Source organism: Pholis gunnellus (assembly GCF_910591455.1).
Source record: "Pholis gunnellus genome assembly, chromosome: 1".
Classification (NCBI taxonomy): Eukaryota; Metazoa; Chordata; class Actinopteri; order Perciformes; family Pholidae; genus Pholis; species Pholis gunnellus.
This window is the reverse complement of record NC_136528.1, coordinates 13656473-13677469: the sequence shown is the minus strand read 5'-3', so window position 1 is coordinate 13677469 and position 20997 is coordinate 13656473. Positions and strand designations below refer to the sequence as shown.

The 20997-nt window shown below is 45.3% G+C and overlaps 1 protein-coding gene across 3 annotated transcripts in view; it reads right to left on the bottom strand.

Moving 5' to 3' along the window:
* Nucleotides 1–20724, bottom strand: part of shf (Src homology 2 domain containing F) — an 86731-nt gene extending 66007 nt beyond the window's left edge. For all 3 annotated transcript variants that reach the window (XM_079165357.1, XM_079165355.1, XM_079165356.1), the window contains exons 1-2: nt 20116–20724; nt 6063–6195 (exon numbers count right to left, since the gene is read on the bottom strand). In XM_079165357.1, the coding sequence (XP_079021483.1) occupies nt 6063–6195; nt 20116–20547 (565 nt within the window). In that variant the 5' untranslated portion in view covers nt 20548–20724. The remainder of the gene's footprint in view (nt 1–6062; nt 6196–20115) is intronic.
* Between the last annotated feature and the right edge of the window lie 273 nt (nt 20725–20997).

Genomic DNA, 20997 nt, shown 5'->3' with positions numbered 1-20997 from the left:
GCACGTTCGCACACCTCGACACACACTTTAGGTGCAGTGGCGCGGCTATGGCTTGAGGACTGGCAAGTGGACTGGGCTGCCGTGTGTTTGTTTGGGAGAGCTCAGTCATGCAAGCTGTTTGCACAACATGCCTCCTCGTGCACTGTGGGAACACTCTCACGCGGTCGTCTGCCTGCCTGCCTGCCTGGTACTGATTGGGGAGTATGACGACGAGAGCGTGTGTTCATTGAGAAATGCCTTGACGCAGACTGGCCCGCAGTGCTAGCCCAGCCCATTATGCTCGTCAGTGTAACAAGTCTGAACAGCTACAACAATGTGTGTGGGAGTCGAGTTGAGTAGATAGAGTAACATCACAGAAGTTGATTCAAGCTTTTCTTTTGACATCTCCTCCTGTGAGTAGGTGCTGCTGCTTGTGTTGAGGTATGCAGGGAATGGCCACGCTGACAGCTGTGGTGTGTGTGTGTGTGTGTGTGTGTGTGTGTAGGGGTCGTGTGAATATGTCTGTGCTCTTTTCAATGTGTGAAAGAGACAAAAGGTACAGAAAAAAGATTATGCGCGAGTGTGAAATCTGCTGCGACATTGCACACATTCGAAAGACGTACACACAAATACAAAATATTTACACTTTCAATACATTAACTCAACATGCCAAAAGACCAGCTGACAGGGGGGGGCTCCCCTCTCACAGGCCGAGACACATACGTTCCAACAGACTTACATGGATACAAAGATAGCACATGCAGTCGCTGACGCGTGTAGACATGACAGATATTCGAGGCACTGTGGAAACACATACCGGAAACGCTGTAAAGATAGAGCGGCTGTGCACATGTCTTCTCACAACTGCAGGTGGAGCCTCGACAGGCAGCCAGTGTGTGGCGCAGCTTAGGCGGGGATGGGGCTGGCTTTTCAGGTTAAGGAAGTCGTGACATGCCCCTCCAGCAGGCCCATAAATCAGTCGACTCAACCTCACTAAGGATGGCTCTTGGGAGAGAGAACTGGAACACGAACGCGCGCGCGCACGCACACACACGCACAAGCACACACACGCACACACACACACACACAGTATTTGTTGTGTAAACGGCTGTGGCACTTTTCGCCTCAGGTCTGACATGCTACACCTCCCACTATGTGGTCGGGTGCATGTGTTGGTGTGTCTAAGGTGTGAATATTATGTGATCAAGGAATTTTAATTGTATCTTCAAAATAGCACATCTGGTTTCAACATGATTTAACTGTACACTGACGGGGTGACTGTTAAAACGGGTGGACTGTTCTCAGTGCCTGTGGTGATGTTGTCTTGAAACACGTCTCGTTTATCCATGCTTTGTGAGTGTGACTTTTTTGCTGTTTCATCACTATTCATATCTATATTAATGATTACATTATTTACTGATGCGCAGTGTAAAATACTCTGTTACATGAAAAACTCCTGCATTCAAAATGTAACTTAGGCAATAGTACAAAAGTATTAGTTCCAAATTATACTTGGAGTACCAAAAATATAAAAGTATAGCCTACTCGTTATGTAGAAAATAAATATTCACAATAAATAACACATTTATAGTAGGCCTATATACTTGGATTATACAGTAAATATTGATAAATTAATGTGTTCATAACTGTAATGATGCAGCTGGTAAAGATGGAGCTAATTTCAACTACTTTATATACTTAATAATTAGGCTATATGCTACTTAATGATACATCAACTTTATTAGTTGATCTATATTTTGTATTAATAATACAAATCTGCATAGCAGCTTAACTAGTGACTAATATTGATTAATAAATGTAGTGAAGTCAAAAGTACAATATTTCCCTCTGAGATGTACTGGACTAGAAGAATTGACTTTAAAATCCTGCTGTTGGTTTATAAAGCACTGAATGGTTTAGGGCCAAAATACATCTCTGATCTGCTGCTACCTTATGAACCATCCCGACCCCTTAGGTCGTCTGGGACCGCTCTACTTTCTGTTCCCAGAGTCAGAACTAAACACGGAGAAGCAGCCTTCAGTTTTTCTGCTCCACATATCAGAAGAAAGTCACAGAAAGCTGCAGGTCTGCTGAGACCCTCAGCTCCTTTAAATCAAGACTGAAGACTTTTCTGGTTGCTGCTGCCTTTAATTAAACCAGATTCAAGGATATTAATACATTTCCTGCATTTTACTACTGTATTTTATTTCTTACACTTCTTTTTAGTGTTTTAATGTTTTTAATGTTTCAATCAATGTTCTTAAATGTTTTTAAATCTCCTTTTCTTTTGCCTTATATTTTGATGCTTTTAATGGTTTTATGTGACGCACTTTGAATTACCTTGTTGTTGAAATGTGCTATACAAATACACTTGCCTTGCCTATAACAGTACATAAAATGGAAATACTCAAGTGCAAGTACCTCAACATTTGACTTAAAAACAATACTTGAGTAACATTCCACCACTGCTAGAACAATTGTTTTCAAGAGCTCAATGTTGTTCAAAAATCTAGCCACTTAATTTTGCTCTCAAAGTGCACCATATTGACGCATTCAACTTTAAAATGTACAAACTTTTCTTGGGGGGTAGCATGCCCCCCAGACCCCCTTAGAGGGTCTGAGGTCCACCGATCAGAGTCTCATATAAATCCTGCGAGAGAACAACTGTCATCTCATTCGGGTCTGTAGGCTTTCAACAACGCAGTGTGCCTTGAAATTCATTTCCTCTGTTGTCGACAATAAACTAAACAGAGGATAAGTAGCCTTTAAAGACTGTAAAGAGCTTCTTACATATTTCACACTTCAGTGAATGGAATGACATCAGCAGCGGAAATAGGACACGCAGACATCTGATTGGCCGTTTGCGGCCGCTAGATTTTCTTGTGCAACAAGCCTTTTGTTCTCTATAGATAATGAATATCCTTCCTGTAGCTCGCAGTGAATTGATGCTAAAACGTAATAATCAATCAGGTTGTTTATCTCATGAGACTCATAAAATGCAAGGGAGAGAGCGGAGGAATGTGAAAAGACTTTTCTAATCAGTATACGAGTGCAGACTGACCTCATACTTGCTATTCAGAAGCTTACACAGGAAGCAGCTGTGTCTTCTGCTGCATCACTGTACAAGTTGAGCTAATCAACAACAAAATCCCCACAATTTTCCCTGGATAAGTATCTGTAAATGAGAGGGTTATGGAACATTTTCAATCCATGGAATCAGCTTAATCACAATATTGCTTTACAGAGTACCTGCTGTCCGGTCCTCCCCTAATCTCTGCGAAGTGCAGTGCAAAACCACAAGTGATTACTCAGCAAAAGATACTGATCTGAGGTGTCCACTTCCAGGAGGTTATGACATACAAACGGCTCTGTATGTGAACATGGAATATGAGCTTCAAACGGAGATTTCACAAGTTAATATGCAAGATCGATATCAAGGCCTCTTATGTAGGAAATTATAAATATCCGTAGTAGTAGTATTCAATTACTGAGATTGATCTGGAAATAAAAAAATGTAAAATGTAATTGGCACAGCAGTGTGTGCAAGTGTGTCTGTTAAGTGAGATCCAAGCCGACAGCAGCTCAAAGTAAATCTTGTGCTGAAACCTGAAACGTAAAGGTCGTCCGTGAAGACAAACTAAAAACGTCAGGCCGTCTGATTCATTTTCAGTCTACTTCTTAGAAATAATTGGAAACACTTCTCATGAGAAACTATCTGTTACACACCTCTGGATTTCACAAGTTGAGACAGCTATAGCCCATTTTACGGGGAGGTAGACTCACCGTGAATTTGGCTGGTGGTAAATTAAAACCTTGCTCTGACAACCATAAACAGAAAAGGTGTCTGTTGTTTTGGCTCGTTTGGTTAGTTTTGTGTCCATCTGCACTCGTCTGTGAAAGCAAAGCGCCGGGAAGAGACGAAGAAGGGAGGCTGTTTGAAGCTACGGCTATCTACAGCAGTCTGAAGGAAACCGTGCAGGTTGTCATTGGGTACAAACACACTGTCTTGCTTGGTGAGTGAAAGAGATGAGAGATATATGAGAGAGAGAGAGAGAGAGAGAGAGAGAGAGAGAGAGAGAGAGAGAGAGAGAGAGAGAGAGAGAGAGATGAGCGCTTCGGTCCTTACTCTGCTTCAGTGCAGCAGCCCATGCTACGGTTCCTCTCTCTCCTTTTTGGCCAACTAAACTCTGAGTGTGCAGTTCTGCCTGACCAACATGCTGCCAGGATGAGGGATGCAGCAATTACTCTACATCCACATCAGTATACTGACCGGATTGGTGGACGCATCTGGCCTTGCACAGCGAGAGAATGTGAAAGAGCAGCGCCTTGACCCTCATTACATCATTGAGGTACCCTTGGGCAAGGCACTTAACCCCCAACTGCACCGGTGGGGCTGAACTGGGCAGCATCCAAGTGTAAGTGTGTGTATTTGGAGGAAGGTGTTCTGTATGTCTGGCCTGGATACATAACCAAATAATGAACCAGTGAAACATAATATTTGGGTTTTGAATGCAGTTACCCATAATTATACTTTTAGATTTTCCCCTGATCATTATTATGTATTATGGGTGCTATGAGCACGATTGATATTACATTCTAACTCACAGACATCAATGTGGCCTGTCTGAGCTACTTCCACACAATTGATAGAAGTCTTCTGTAGACGTGTCTGCAGGTGAACATATCAAATGTGTCAGCCCGTTTGAATTAAATGCATTATTTAGTGCTTGTGAAAACAGTCATCGGTGGAACAAGACCATGGACGAGTATGAATATTAAAAGGATGACAGTGGAGCCAAAGGAATCCACTAACGTCTCTATTAAAAAACAACACCCCGTCAGCTCAGTCAAAACAGCAGACAAAAAGTTGCGATCAATAGATATGATGGATAGAAGCAGGGAGCTTGAAAACAACCCCACGTCAGGGTTTCAAAGACGGGAGCAACCAGAAACAAAACACAAAAAAAACAGACAATTGCTGCCAGCAGAGTTTAGCTCGTCAGTAAGAGCCAAAATGAAAAACTGTGTCAAGTTGAAGTTAAAAAGCACCGGGAAAAAAAACCTTGGAATCAGTTCAAGATTCAAGTAGTACCACAAAAGCCTTGCTCAGATACATTTTTTTCTTAAAAGCCTTCTCCACCTGAGAGATAAATCTTGAGTTTTTGTACTCAGCGGAGGCGTTCACCGGGCCAGAGGTCAAAACAGTACGACAGATGAAAACAAGAGATTGTCTGGAGGCCCATTAAAAGAAAATTGCCAATGAGGGACAGAGACATGTCCTGCCTTTGTGGGAGCAATGGAAGTGTGTGTGTGTGTGTGTGTGTGTGTGTGTCTATAAGAGTACAGTATCACATGCGGGGGGGGGGTGAGAGGTACCTGCATATAGATGATATGACTTGTCACTTCATCAAGGTAAAAAGTATTGACGTCTAGTTCCAGAAACATCCTTTTGAGGTCTGACCGTCATTAAAACATTGTTTTGTAACATTCCTTTCTTTGGCCCTGAAGTCTGTTTAGGAAAGAAAACCAGCGGCCACATGTTTTGTTTTCTACACATTGTTCATCATTTCTCGTGTTTGTCACTGCTGGGCAGAGTGAGTGTGCGCTGTGACAAAGCTGTGGAGAATGTGGTTCAGCTGAATTCTTCTGTTAGCACATAGCTATTGTCGTCCCTTCCTGGAAATCCCAGCAAGTGGCCGTATCCACATGGACACAGTTCAGCAGGAGGAAAACATTTTAAAGAACTACTCTCTCTTCATTGGACCCCTGAGGTGTGTTATTTTTTTTCTCTGCTTTTGAAAATGTTTTGACATCTTTCATGTCACACGGGTCATTTTTGCTCTGCTGCACCTGTCGTGTAAATCGGCATTAGGCCAACTAAGCCTGTTCATTAATAAACATATGGCCATATGACGCCGCATACTAATTAATGCTCCACTGGGATAAACAATATGAAATCATAGAGCCAAGACACAAATCCATTTCTTGTCCCTTAACCTGCAATCACTGAAGGTGTGAAGGTTGGACGGAGTCAGCCGGGTGACACGGAAATCGAGCTGTTAGAAAAATGAGAACCGATCTACCTGCCATCATCTTCTGGGCCTCATAAGGCTCCATGTAGCCATCGTTCTCCGTCGTCACCTTTTCCGTACTGGTCTGAGTTCCGCCGGCCTGCTCGGCATCGAAAGGGTCCGCGTAGTCTTCAAGGATGATGGGCTATACAAGAAAAGAAAAAAGTCACACATCAAGAAGGGAATTCATTTTGCTACTCTGTTCAACAATACAACATGGGTCGGAGTCAGGAGAGACAGCAAGACAGTTACTGCTGAGGCCCAGGACAGGACCAAGTGATCGAGGTAGGGCCGGAACATAAAGGGAAAAACGCATACATAAATAACAACCCCTCCCCCCCACACACAGTGCCTCAGCTTTTAGCCTTACAGCACGCTCTCTGCTACTGCTGGTCGGCCTAATTATACGACAGGCCTACATTTTTCAAAAGAAGAGGAAAGAAGAAGAGGAAAGAGGGACCACAACTGCTCAACTTTCTGAGGAGAAACAATTTGGTAGATTTATGCCGAGCTGGCAGTGAGCCACGGCTAATTGCAGTCTTTGCTCTTTTTTCGCTGAGCATTTTGTGCAGTAGATGGCAATTAGGTGAACGTCCCGGGACCCAGAAACACAGCTCAAACCTTTAGGGAGCGGAGCAGCTATAGTCCGCATCTATAGTGCCCTTGGGGGAGGATATTTGTTTCCATAAAAATGTTTGCTTCATCTATATGGAGACCGCTTCAGAAGCAGAGATCCACCCTTTGAAAGGAAAGAGGCGACCATCTGAGCCGTCCGTCCTCTTGGACATTGGATAACGAGGGAGAGGGTGTGACTAGGGGGGGGGGGGGGGGGGGTTTTTCTCTGTTGTGGCTCCAGACAGTCTAGTCCGGCCAATCAGTGGTCAGAGGAGAAGGGCACCGGCCGCTTGTTCCGTTACTTGGAAACATTTGAGTCGAGGGTTTCAAAGCAAATAAGGAAACGCTCATGCATGCACCTAAGCGAGCATGTAATCGCGCACATGACTGGCACTACACCCTATGAGTCATGTGTGAGAGGAAGGGATTTGGTCTCATTATGAACAAGCTCATCACTCATCTGGTGGACGGGGTCAGGCGGGTCGGGCGGGGCAGACAGGCGGTGGACCGAGCCTCGTGCCCGCCACGCCGTGCCTCCACCTAGCCCGCTTCCCAGAGACCCAACCGCTGTCCATCTTTGCCACAGAGGGAGCTTCCCAAAAGGATTTGCTTCCCAGAAGCAAACCCCCATATGCAGGCCACCCGTGAGAGTGCCACACACACACAGATACACACACACACACAGATACACACACACACACACACACACACACACACACACACACACACACACACCTGCCAACCCTCAGGGAAAATTTACAGATATACCTTTCCAACTTTGGGATTTCTCTTCGGCTGGGAAAGCAACGACATTTTTACAGTACTGATGGAGGTCAAGTATAATTTAACACACAAAAAAAAAAAAAAAGTTTCCAGGTGTTATGTGCTAGAAAGTTCAGTAGGGATAATTTGTAAGCCGCTTAGCGACATAGCAATGCTGGCACAAATCATCTCCACTATACATGGATTAGCGATAATAGCAAGGGAAGCGAGTACCACGGATGTGTTTCATAGCAGCTACTGTGTGTTGAATCCACCTCCTTCAATATGCCCTCTCCGTCTGTTTTGGGGAAAATAACTAGGACTTTTGTTTCTGCCACAGCATAATTATGGGTTCCTCAAATGTTGTGCTTCTGCGAATTCAAGCAGGGGGGGGGGGGGAATCCAACGCAAACATTTTCCTGGTTTGTTTTCGTGCCACAGAAAGATACATAATTCACTCACAACTCAGATCAGCAACATCTTTGCTGCCCCAGAGACCCACCGCATTATCATGCACTACAGCCACAGTGTCACTATTACCATCTCACACCCTGTTGCATAGAAACTCAGCCATCAGTCATCGGAGCGTGTGCCAAACCCACTTCAGATAAAGTCAGTGCAAACACAGCCCGAACCTAAGAATAAGTAACCCTGACTAAAGAAACATATGAATCACCTAAACGGGGAGGGATGAAGGCCAGTGCCCATTTCACTGGAGTCCACACACTGTAGCGGAGTGGCTCGAGGTTTGAGACCGTAGCCCACAAATGTGATGAAACACTCCGAATGCTGCATCTTACATTCTCTCCAGCAGCTTAAGGTGACAGCAGCAGCTTACATATTTGCCCGCAGCGAGGTTTTAGCAGAGCTCACACCTTAGACCTCTACATGCACCTTCATGAGCCAAAGGAGGGAAATAATGTCCCTTACGGAGTTGTGCGTGGAGCCACTCCAAACACACTACGTCATAGTTTTCCTTTCCTGTTGACATAATGTAGGACAAATAATAGGGCAGGGTGTGTGGTGAAACCTTCTGATCGCATCAGACAGAGTGATGCAATCATGGACAAAGACTCAAAACGCTCCACTTTTAGTTTGATATGCAACAGCTCTGCTATCCACAAGTGGTTTGTATTCATGGCTTTGGGAATAGTAGTTTGGTAATGTCTGAAGTAACATGGTACTAGAGGGCAGATGAGGTAAAACACTGCACTTGAACTCTAATGTATGTGCATTTGTGCCATCACAAACAATCACAATCAGGCTGAATCAGAGTCTAATAGGCTCGCTGGTGCTCTTGAAGCGAAACAGGAATCCGCAATCAGTCACAAGTGGATCTCGGCCGCTCTTTTGAAATGACCTTTGCAGAGGCTGAGTCAGTATGTGAAATGAGCTTTTGTCATTTTATAATCTTAAAACCTTCTGTTTTGAGACATGTCAAGACAAGACAAAATTTCTCACTTCTAATTCAGTTGGTGTGATTTAAGGAAAACATATGCAACTGCTAGCAAAGCGAATATCTTAATTATGGTCGCTGTATCCAGAAGAAGGTTGCAAAGGCTTGTCATCAAACAGCTACACTAAAAAAGGATTTACATTTTACAGGCATGTGTGTATTTAGCTCAGAGTTGGGCAGTAAAAGCTCTTTTCAGCACGTGGCTCATGTTCTTATTCCAGTCAGCAGGGACGTTTTCTTTTCCCACGAAATACAAGTTTAAGCTAAGGACAAAACCAGTTACCAGCCCGATGAATAAAAATGAAACAAAAAGAAGTTGTGCTTCTTGCTTTTTCACTTTCATTTTGAATTATTGGGAAATTGTGTTGCAAAATAGCTCAGCATTGCAGTAATACAGGTGACTAAGAGGAGCTGTTTGTTTGCAAGGTGTCTTTTCATGAAGGGGGAATTTCTCCGCCGCATGATCATTAACGGCTCCACCCTGTGTGTCACATTCATACCTTTACAAAGCTGTATTGTGTACACTTACAACATCCTATTGTTACCCATTAGCAGGCAGCGGTGTAATTAATTTCAGCTTACACAGATCCTTCCTGAGCATCCGGGGAGTTGAACCATCACCTATCTAGATAAACAGACAGTCCCTGTAAGGCACCATCACCCAGCCCCTGCAGCCTAGTTCATGTTTGGGGTCGAGGAGGTGGTTAATATTTCCAAATTGCCCCAATGTGTCCTTCCTGTCCCACTGTACTAATGACTACCGGACAGCAGGAGGGGTGCTAGAGAGCGGCAGCGTCGCCTGGGGACACGCCATCTGCCTTGTGGCATACCAGGGTGTGTCAGGACTGCAGCCAAGCCACACAAAATCCCCCCTCAGCACAAGACTGCCTCAATACATCAGGTCTTTGCTAAGCCGCGCTGTAAGCCTATATGAATCTCTCAAAGCCACCTCAGAGGCTTAGGCCAAGCTAGGTCCTTTACTGCTGTGCAGCATAGAGAGAAAGAGGGAGAGAGAGAGAAAGAGAGAGAGAGAGAGAGAACTCTCAATTACTTTCATTCCACAGCTCAGATCCCATGCTGGCCGTGTCTTACACCTGACAAAGCTCTGGCAGCTCGCAAGCGAAGAGAGCAACTTCTTGAAATGCACCGCAGCTCTCGGGCAATGGGGCCGACTTGAAATCAGTGGGAACAGAGGGGACGCGGTAGCGGAGGCGGGAGACTATAACAGGCACCTGCCTCTTCGGCTCAACGCCGGAGCTCGGCGATGCCGGAGCCTTGAAGGATTGCAATTCGATCGGGCCTCAGACTTCCATTAGAAGTGAGAAAATACCGGCCACACTTCTCCTCCTGCACTCTTAATGGAGAGTAAATGTGTTCGGGCTGGCTCGTCAGATAATCGGCAGCAAAATAATTAAAAATTCAGAAACTCTGATAGTTAATATAATAATAATTCGAAAAAAGGCTGCAACATTTCTCTTTGTCTGCCTTGTGAGCGAGCCACATGTCCGGTGTTGGCACCATAAACAACCAGAAGCAAATGCAATCTAACAACCAGGCGATTTCCCCCGGCGATTATCAGATAAACACCTTTAGACATATGAAAATAAAGAGTGATCTCACTCCGGCTAAATGAGTACAGGCAGGGATATGATATTAATGTCATGGCTTGTCCAGGAAGGATTGAACGCGTCTCGGGCTAGTCAAGGTTGAAGCCCCCCTGAGATCTGCCAGAAACGTCAGCAGGCTGCAGAACGAGAGAGGAGGGGGGGGGGGGGGGGAACAGAAAGAAAGAGGGCTGACGTGTGTGATTTATGTCTCACGCCACGAGGGATTTCAGCCACTGATAACCTAATACAACTCAGTGCTTAGCAGCTCAATTGCATTAAGGCATTTCAAAAGGCTTTTGTTTTCTTCGCTGCTATTGCTCTTTTGTTCTTCAGTGTAACAAGAAAGAAGGCATGCCACTATTGGGAGGACAGAAAGCCACTTTAAAGAAGACGGGTGAGAGAAGACACAAAGATAAGGAGACACTGTTTTTGTTCTATCTTTGAGCTGCCATGCATAAAGTATGTTTCCTCCTCTTGGATGGAAAACTGTTCAAATGTTCATGTAAAAGCATCATGGCAGTGCCTCTGCTGATAGCTCGTCCTCTTTATCTGCGTCTGTAAACATAGGATGAATGTCGTGTGTGCAGTGTGCAGTCGTCCTAACAGAACTTGGCAACAACATTTCTAGAAAGAACATACTGGCAAGAAACACTCCCTGAAGGCAATTTATTAAAGCAAGCACGATCACAGCTTCTCTGTTGACATAATGCAGTTACTATCAATGAGATACTTTCATGTTTTCGAAGAAGAAAGAGCGCAAATCTGGTTACAATTCATCGGAGCCCCCTTGTGAAGACGGAGCCCTGCTGGGCTCTACCAAACAGATTAGGCAGACGGAAAATTGGCTTCGCCTCTAAAAGGAGAGACAGTGCACGATTGCATTTCCCACCATACAGACCTGACATTAATGAAACTTTATTGAAATGTTTCCAGAGAAACACGGCTGCTGCTTGAGCTCCTGGAAGAGTGATGTGCCTCCTCTAAAGGCCTGCTTAGGAGTCTGCAGAGGCCGCTAATCAAATTACTATATTTACTATAAAGACGCCTTTTTCACAATCAGTCACAAGCCACTGCGGTCCCCACACCAACGGAGAGCACTTCAGTTCAGACGAAGAACCGTTCCGTTTATGTTCCAGGTATATTCATTAGCTTTGCTTTTAAGTTAATTGGAGAATCATTCAAGAGCAGCGACTCAGCGTTAGCGAGCCAGCTCATCCTTGAGAATCAATACAAACAAATACTGAGTTCACTGACAACAAGACTAAAGCATGGCCAAACCTCTCCACAACGTGTGTGACCTGATGATTATCTTCCCTTTCCTGCCACTCAGACTCAAAAGTGCATCTTCTTAAACCACAACGGGAAGCTCCGCATTCAGAGAGTCTATCTGCGACATATATACTGTCATACACCGCGTGTGTGTATTACATTTAGCAATCCCCTTTTGCCCAACAATGTGCTCAGCCATCCGTTTCACATGTGTCTCCCTCAAAAGAACAGCTCACTTCTGGCTGCACACACTTATGTATCACACACACCGCCGTCCCCTTTAAGATTCAGACCGCAGTAAACGTTGGTCCTTCAGATCTCTGGCACTCTTACCCATGTGGGGCGGTTTTCGGGGTGAAGCCGGTTCCTTTTTGGCACAAACTGATTTAGCCTGTTGTTGATCGTGGCTTGCATGGGAATGCTTCCAGATGCAGCAGCGACAGTGATAACCTGCACCGCACTTGTGGGTAAAACATCAGCAATACATGAAATGGTGGAGCCACAACGGTATTGAATGGAAAATGTACCGTACACCTGGATAGTCCACGCATCACCACTGTGTGTATGGGTTGCTGTGCATTCTGAGGCTTAAGGTCTCATAACACTGCACACATGCACTCGCATATCAGGAATGTGTGTGCATGGGTTGCACAAATACACACACGTGGAAAAATGAGTGGGCTAGGTCACAATCAGTGGGGTAGTAGGATATCTCGTCTTCATTAGTCAATGCTCATTCAAATCAGACCATCCAGAGACATTCAGTCTGTACAAATGATTACTCTTAAGAGGTCGCTGGCAATCACACTGAACTCCTCGAAGTTTCACTTCTTAAGAGTTAAAAAAAAATCATGAGACCTGCAAGAAGTCATTTTAACTTGATAGCCGTCTTTCACACTGGAATACTTCTAGTAACATATAACATCTGCTTAAAAGCATCTTTAAAATCCAATAACAGTACATTGTAGCATCCCAGAACACCCCTGTAGCTATTTTCAGCCCTCAAGACACAGACTGCAAACATTCTAATACAATCAAATAATCGTATTAATCCGTCTCAAAATTGTTGATAGGCGTTTAGGTGTCTGTTCTCTACTGTTCGGTGGCCACATAATCAACTCTTTTTCTGTCGTTTGACCTGAAAAGACATTGAAAGTTTTGTGTATCTTAAAAAGGTCAAGGGGCACAACTATTGTTTTGAATTGTTTTGCATCCACATGAGCTGCTAATTGGTCTGCTGTACATGCGCCCCCTGCACCATCAATATGTCTTTAGGCTATAAAGTGAGTAGATGTGTAAAACGAGTGTCTTCAGGATCTAAACAACGCTAAACTAAACTGCACTAGGAGAAAACTCGTATGTCCCGCATCCCCCATCCATTCCTTTCTATACTTCCACAATTTGAAGCAGCTTTTCAATGAATTGCCACTCTTGCTGCCCTCCTCTCCTGATGAATGACTGCATCTTCCTTTAGCACCCAAGGCAGCGAAGCACACAAAGCAGCCCGACTTGTCCCTGAGGACCTCCTTCATTGAAACACACTCCACACGGCCACTTAAGACCCCCAGTGGAGAGAGGGGAGGAGGCCATGGGCTGCACACTATGAAGGTGCTCTTAATACGCAACAGATATTCAAGATTAAGTACTTGACGACACGCTTGACAAAATCCAATTTCCTTCCTCTGCCCCCTTCTCTCTGTGATAGATGTATTGGCAGAGTTTCTGCTACATACAGTTAGTGTGCGGCACAAGAGTCTGTAATAATCCAGGCGCTACAATGGAATGTTGGTATTTTATCAAATATGATAATCCCTCGCTCCTGAGAATGAGCGATTTGTCCTCAGCATGGGCTACGCTAATGTCCCTCATCACTACGATTACAATTATTGCGCAAACATCAATTTGTTTTTTTGGATTGAGAATGAGGTACTAGGCGGAAAAAAAAAGAAGGAATAATAAAGTTGTTCGCCCATCAAATACACAAACACGCCGATACACACCGTGGACACACAATTGTTTATCGCAGCAAAAGAAACTGACACAATTAGGAAAGTAGGGCTTCATGAAACAACATGAGGAGATCCGCTGGGACGGAGGCTTTGATTTTGGGAGAGTGATTTATAAAGCAGGGAGAAAAACAAGCCACAGTCGGGCTGTAAACAAAGCCGTCTCGATTGAGGCTGGAAGCTCTGCGGCCTCAGATAGCCTCCCTGTGTGTGTGGGGGGGGGGGGATGCACCGAGGTCCCTGCACGTCACCTACGCTGACAATAGAGCGAGCGCGCTGGGTGGAGTCCCATAGCACTGCCATTGCTACGTGGCTTCCCACCTCCTCACAGAGCAGGGCAGCAAAATGCTGGAGAGGCAATATCAAGGGGTGGGGGGTCAATCATCCGTCTGTTGCCACAAAGAGCCTTCCGTGGAGCACGCAACAGCTAAGCCACCATTTGTCACTATTTCCGACATCTACATTGCTCATGTCGAAACAGCCGAGAACATTAACCCCGGTTAGATTTTAGCGAGCGAGCAGCAGCCAGAATGCCCGGCCTACACACACACAGGGGCGAGCACAGACTTGTCAAGTTAAAAAGGGAATGTCACAAAGTTGTAAACACTTCCTGACAGGATGGGAGCACTTCCTTAATCCTGGAGCGAGCAAGCCATTCCTTATTTTCCACCAAATAACTGCAGATAGTGTTTCTTGCTCTATCGGCTGTTCCCGTCTCCATAACACCTCATTTTAACTGTGACCAATAAAAAAAAAAAACAATAAAATGTGACCAGAGCCTCATTACAATAAAACTGTTTGGTGGACTTGTTTCTCATTCAGAGAATGAAATGAATTGAAAGTGTGGAATCCCACGAAGAAGAACTGGAAGTGTTCAGCTTCCTGGTGGGCACTCAGATCACAGAGCTGCTCTGTTTGCAAGACGGAAGTCTGGCTGCCTCCTGCAGTGTGACACAAAAACAAAAGTCTGCACTCACACGCAGAGAGATAAAAAAAAAAAGGCGAATCACGTCTCCATGACCTCTACAGTATGCTGCATTTTGATGTAAAAATAACTATTTGGTTACAGATGAAATTTGCATAGTTTAGAGGGCAGAGCTACTAATGTTAGGGAAAGAAAACATGCAAAAAAGTCAATGCTTGATGCAGATTCTCCCTTTGTGCCTCAGATGGCATTCAAGCTCCAGTCTCAATTTGTTTATTTTTTTAATCGGTGTGTGACGATCTGCCTGACCAACCAGGACTCCCTCCTTCTTGACTCAGCTACACGCACACACACACACACACACACACACACACACACACACACACACACACACACACACACACACACACTGTCATTAAACAAAACAGAGCCATGTGTCTGCAGCTCCCCAGGGACCAGCACTGCAGCGCTAGTCTGCAGGCTAATTGTGACCTGGTGGAATCATGTGACTGATGTTCCGGTGCGAAGCTAGCAGAAGCAAATCGAGCAACAAACACAACAGACTCCATCGGGACTCTTTAAAGTGGGAAGAAGGCTCCCAGATGGAGGGGAAGAAGACAAATGAGCAAACAATGGCTAAAGGCCATCGTTTCCAAGTCCTCTAACTTTAAAGCGCATGTGGCGAGGTGGTTGTACATAACACCCTAACCATGAAGAGTTATTACACTCTGGATCACACAAATCTAACAGGATTTGTGGATTCACCAAAATGATATCTTGATGAAAAGCCAAACCTTTCGGTCCTCTATTGAATAAGCATTACATTAAGGCTTCCAGCATATCCTCCACTACAGGATGACTTCATTCTGCCCCGCAGAGGCGGGGCTTAAACATGTACACTGTTCGGCTCTGTGCTCCTTCCTTCCTTTCTAAGCGCCCTTCCAGGATTCTTGTTCAGGTCACAGGAAGCCATTGTGGCGCTCTTTGGTCATGGACAGTAAAGCGTAAAAAGAAACATGAGAGTATCAAATATGTTTGGCATGAAATGAAGGATTTGTTGTATTCGGAGCAGTGGGTAATTAAACCTGACTATCGTGTGGTCTTGAACTAGCAGGGGTGAAAAGAAATGTCTCGGATGCTTAAAATAGTTGAGGAAATGCACGGCATTCTTTGACAGCTCAGTGAACACTGGGTCAAACTGGAAACAAAAAGAAACAAATCACACAATCACACCTGCCTCTTCGTGCCAACAATATCAAAGTCTGGACCTAACTGTTACAGCATGAGTCAGAGTCGCTATAGCAACACATTGTCTTAGTTACATTTACGCAATTTCTCAGAATTGTCAAAATAATGGTCATCGCTGACGGTAACACATTTGTCCCTACTGAGCACAATTTAAGAAAACAACAGCTGTAAAAATCAAAGACGTGTCTAACACAGCTTTCACACCGATCTGTTGATTATTTCAACCTGGCTATCACATCGTCACAGCAGTGGAAATGAGCTAAAATCATTATGCATTCTGCTTGAAGCTGAAAAAACAATCTCCTGAGGAAGAAAATATCCCGTCATGTCCAACACTTTGACTTCTACTCAGCCAAAGAGCACAAACACAGGTCTGTGTAATTGTAGAGCAACAAGGGCACATCCTGCACCGCTCTGACGTCCAGTAACCCGCCTCCGTCTCACACAGAAAGGTAGAGAACTGCGCTTAAAGTGGCGCTATAACAAAACATGATGGGCTCTGATGTTTTCATCCATTTTTTTGGGCTCCCTGAGGAAAAAAAAACCACTCTCACAGACCCAGGTGATATTGACGTCTGCGCTTGACATTTCTCCCATCACTGGCAGAGATGAGAGCGTTAAAAGGCCAGTGGGATGCATTTCTAAAAACTCCAGTTATTTTACAAACTGTCAAACTACTCCTTTAAATCAAAAATGGGATTTGTGCAAAAAGGGTCAAACAGCTGAGGCCTACTTGAAGCATTCAATACTTTTCAATTTAGTTTTCAATTTTGCTTATAGGACTAAAATAAGAAGTGCTTTTAAAAAAAGGCCCCAGCAGACCTACTGTAAGGCCTGTGGACTCGTTCTTAAAATACCTCGCTAGCACACAAACACACATCCATCGATCAGAAACATAACCTTGGAGGTGATACCGATGGTTTCCCACCTCCAGCATACTCTTTTGAAATGCTGAGCCAGGAAAGAAAGAAGGGATGCTGCAAAATAAGCACGGAGGAAATCTGTCGAGCCGGATGCCTCTGTTGGCGGTGCAATAACTGCCTGGGTTCCTGATCCAAAATTCTAGATATGCAAGCTGGCTCGTAGGATCATCGAGTTAAAGGGACCCCGGGGCCGTGAAGGGAGCCGACGCTAGCTTGGAACAGCAGTTTCCAAGGTGCACAGACAGATACTGATGACGGGCTGCACATCACAAGGATGCTGCGACCCGTCAGCTCCGCGCTGCTGCTTCTGTTTACACATTTCCCGAGCGGGGAGCCCGTTGTCACTTTGGCATGTCCTTGAGAGAAGTTGGGTTAGTGCTGAGTAGAGCGATGAGCTGGGAGATGAGGCCTTTAATTAGCTCCAAGGCGGGGTGATAATTGATCATCTCCCTCAACTCATTCTACCATGAAGGGCTTGCCACCATTAAAAACAAAAACACACGTCACGACGCCTCGAAAACTCAAAACCACAAGTAACAATCGGGCATCAAAATAACGCTCCACATGAAGTGCGACTCCAAACGTAGACAGAAATCCACAGAATAAATTGACACTTCTCAGACGATGACTGGCACAACAAAAACAACACAGAATTAGAACACTGAGACGAAATGAGGCGCCCGTGAAAATGCAGCAGGTACTTTATATTTTGCAGTGTATCATTGCATATTAAAAAAACGTATTTATCTTGTTTTTTTTCTCCCCCCACATGGAAGCCTGGGGAATAGAAATGGACTCTTGTTGCTACTATTGGCATTTCAGGAATTAAGTAAGCTGTGATATAATTAGCATTCATGAGTAAAGTAATTAAAACATCAATGGAACCAAGCGGTGCTGTTAAGGCACTTGTGCGCTCTCCGCTCGGTCTCCAGCAGTCAGCGTTTAGTCTGTACAGTGAGAAAGGTTTCTGTGAAGCCACTGTCTCCACTGACTATCACGCTGATATGCATGTACAGTATTTGTGTCTACAAGCCAGAAATACGCTCTTTTCATTTTTAATCACCGTTCAGATGTCTCTCTTAGTTTCTGGGAAAAATTACCCAAAACAAGAACACTTTCAACTCTTCAACTCCAGTCTTGAGGGGAGAGTGCGTGAAAACAACTGCAAACGCGTCGTCCCACTGAAACAGCGTCCTTAAAACGGGACTCGTTGCCTGGGAGATGAGGCATTTGAGAAATACTTAACATTGAATTAAAACATGTAACAAAGACACAACAAAATGTTTTTTTTGGGGAGGTATTTCTGCTTTAAACTTCCCTTTTCTCTTGAGAATATCAGGTGATTGAAGCCATGCAGTGAAAGTACGTCACTCAGTGGCACAATGTAGCCTCAATAAAAACTGTTACAAAACCAAATTATTATTATCATAATGAATTATACAGGAGGAGGGATAACCTGGATGGCAGGTAGAGATATATATATATATATATATATATATATATATATATATATACACACATATATATGATCTGTTTTCCATCACACTTCCCTCTCCACTCCTACATCATTTTGTTAAACCTTCAGCGCCTGACAAGAACCCCTTCTCTCGACATATTGCTTGAGCCCACCAGCTGTCAGTACTGATTTAGCTCGTCCACAACATCATTCATACCGGTAGGTGTGAGGTATTTAAAGCACACTATACAATCATCTGCATGTCTGTTAAAGCCATATGTGCACATGGAGAGGGAAAGAGGAGACTGGGGGAAATCCACACAAGCTTCAATTAACATGAGACAACTGTAATCTGTTGAATCGGTTTGAACAGCTGCATGCGGCTGGGAGAAAAAAAATGACAGATTCTGGTTTACCCTCGTGGTTTTCCTGATAACACATAGCTGCACCATTGTTCAAAAACGCGTACTAAGTTGACGAGGGCCGCTGAAAACAGTGGCTGACTGTTTTGTGGGGGAAACACTGGCACCGAGGATGGTGTTGAACCAAAAGCAACTGTCAACTCGCCACACGTCACCAGACAGGTGTGAAGGCAAACACAAGAGCGGGAGGAAGTAGCGTAAAGGTGAAATCAAGACAACCACAAAAAGAGTGACCGAGACGTGATCTGAGGAGGAAACAAACAGTGGAGCACAGTGTGGATGTTTTTCACAGGGCCGTGCTCTTCCACCCCCCGCCCCCCCTCTGTACATGAGCTATGTAGTCACCGAAACATTCCTCAGCCGGATCACACTCATCATACGGTATGTCCTTAACCTCGCTGACACTGAACATCTCAGGTTTCTCCAAATGAACCCTGTGTGTACGAATTCCTTAGAGGCCTGACATGACTGTGCACTCCAAGACACAGCCCCCCCCCCCCCCCCCCCCCCATACATTCTGCCTGCCTGTCTCCACATTCATTTTTGTGCTGATGTGTGTGCCACCACCTCCCTGCGTCAGCCGCAACCTGAAAAGGTAGAACACACGAAAGCTGAGGCTTGTGCCGTTGCATTCAGAGAACCGTGCTCAAATTAAAGCCATCTGTCCATGAACCCATCACTAGTAATCCCCCCCCCCCACCCCCAAAGGCAATGAGCATCACTGCAAGAAGAACACTCGCAAAATTGATCTGTCAAGTAAAATAAGATTAGATTCAAGTTAGATTAGAGGCATTGTGTGAATAAGTCTACATGACATCGTTGCATAACAATAAGCAGCAGAAAGAGAGAGAGAGATGGGCACACAGCACACACGTTTGGAGGAGAGTTTCCCTGCACTTTTTTCACAAAGTCAGAAACCACAATTTTCAGTGTTAAGGCATGTCTGCTGTGACACTGAGCTGTGTGTCAACACAGGACATGGAGCGTTCCCTCCACAGCACTCCCTGTATTGCAGGTTAGTTATTAGATGTCGCAACGCGCGTGGACAGCAGTTGTGCGGCTGTGATAACAAGTTCTGCCGGTTGTAACGATTCATTCCTTACAGGAGAAGGTCAAGTGCTTCACAAACACGCCATGTTTAACTTAAGAAGAAGAAAAAACGTATTATACGAGGAAGAATTGCAGGTTAACTCTTCGTTTCGAGAAAACTAGGCTAAAAAAATAGACGTTTAGCAAGTTTCATGAACGAATATAGAGGCTTCTTTTGTTTCTTAATGGTAGTAATTAGAAAAAAACAGCTTATAGGCAAGTTCACATGTGGGTCGTAGCCCTGAAGCCCACACGACAGGACACCGTTTGGACTCAACTTCACCCACCTTCTCCTTGCTGTCGTGGTCCGAGGGAGGTGAAGTTGGAGACTTAACGCTCCCTACAGCAACAGCTTGGGTGACTGTGACACCGCCGCCTGGAGCTGGGCTGCTCTTTTCGATTGTTTCCACCTTGATAAGTCGGTGTTTTGGCGACACATACTTGATGTCCGGCGACCCCCCACTGTTCAAGTTCGGGCCGAACGAAATGTTTCCACCTGGAGTGTACGGGTCCTCGAAGTCCAGCTCCTTCTGTAGTTTGTACGCAGCGAGGATGTCCGGTTGAGCGGGGCTCGGGAAGGTGGCTCCGGAGCTTGTGTGTTGGTAGCCAGGCGCACCGGGCACACCGGTGTGACAGTGTCTGTAGTCCGGTTTCGGAGGCGCCGGAGGGGGTGCTTTGGTAGTTTTGAATCCTAGGTGCTCCTTGAACCACTTGGCCATGCTGCCAGTGCATCGCTCTCAAAGTCAATGAATGTAGTTTTAGTTCCACCTTTCCTTGCCAGCGGAGCCCGAGTGTGTTCGTCAAAGTGGGTTCCTCGGGTCACCCGCGGCCAGCCGACCGGTGTCGGAGCGTGTCGCCAGTCTCGTGCGACTCCGTCGGTCCGGAGAGGAGTGCGCGAGCAGAAAGAGCGAGAGAGAGAGAGAGAGAGAGAGAGGGGGTGTGAGAGGGGGGTGTGGGGGGGTTGGGGGCTTGAGCGCGGTCACAGGCACTTTCTGATCTGCCCTGCCGCAACTCTTGTCACTCACCGCTCGTCCGCCCGACCACGTCACGTTTCCAGACTACGCAGCATGGGAGCGCTTGTGCAAGAGGAACACACGCCCCCCTCCACCCGCCACAACCTCCCCTCCCTACCTGAGAACATTCACTGCCACCTACCGGACTTCTGAAAC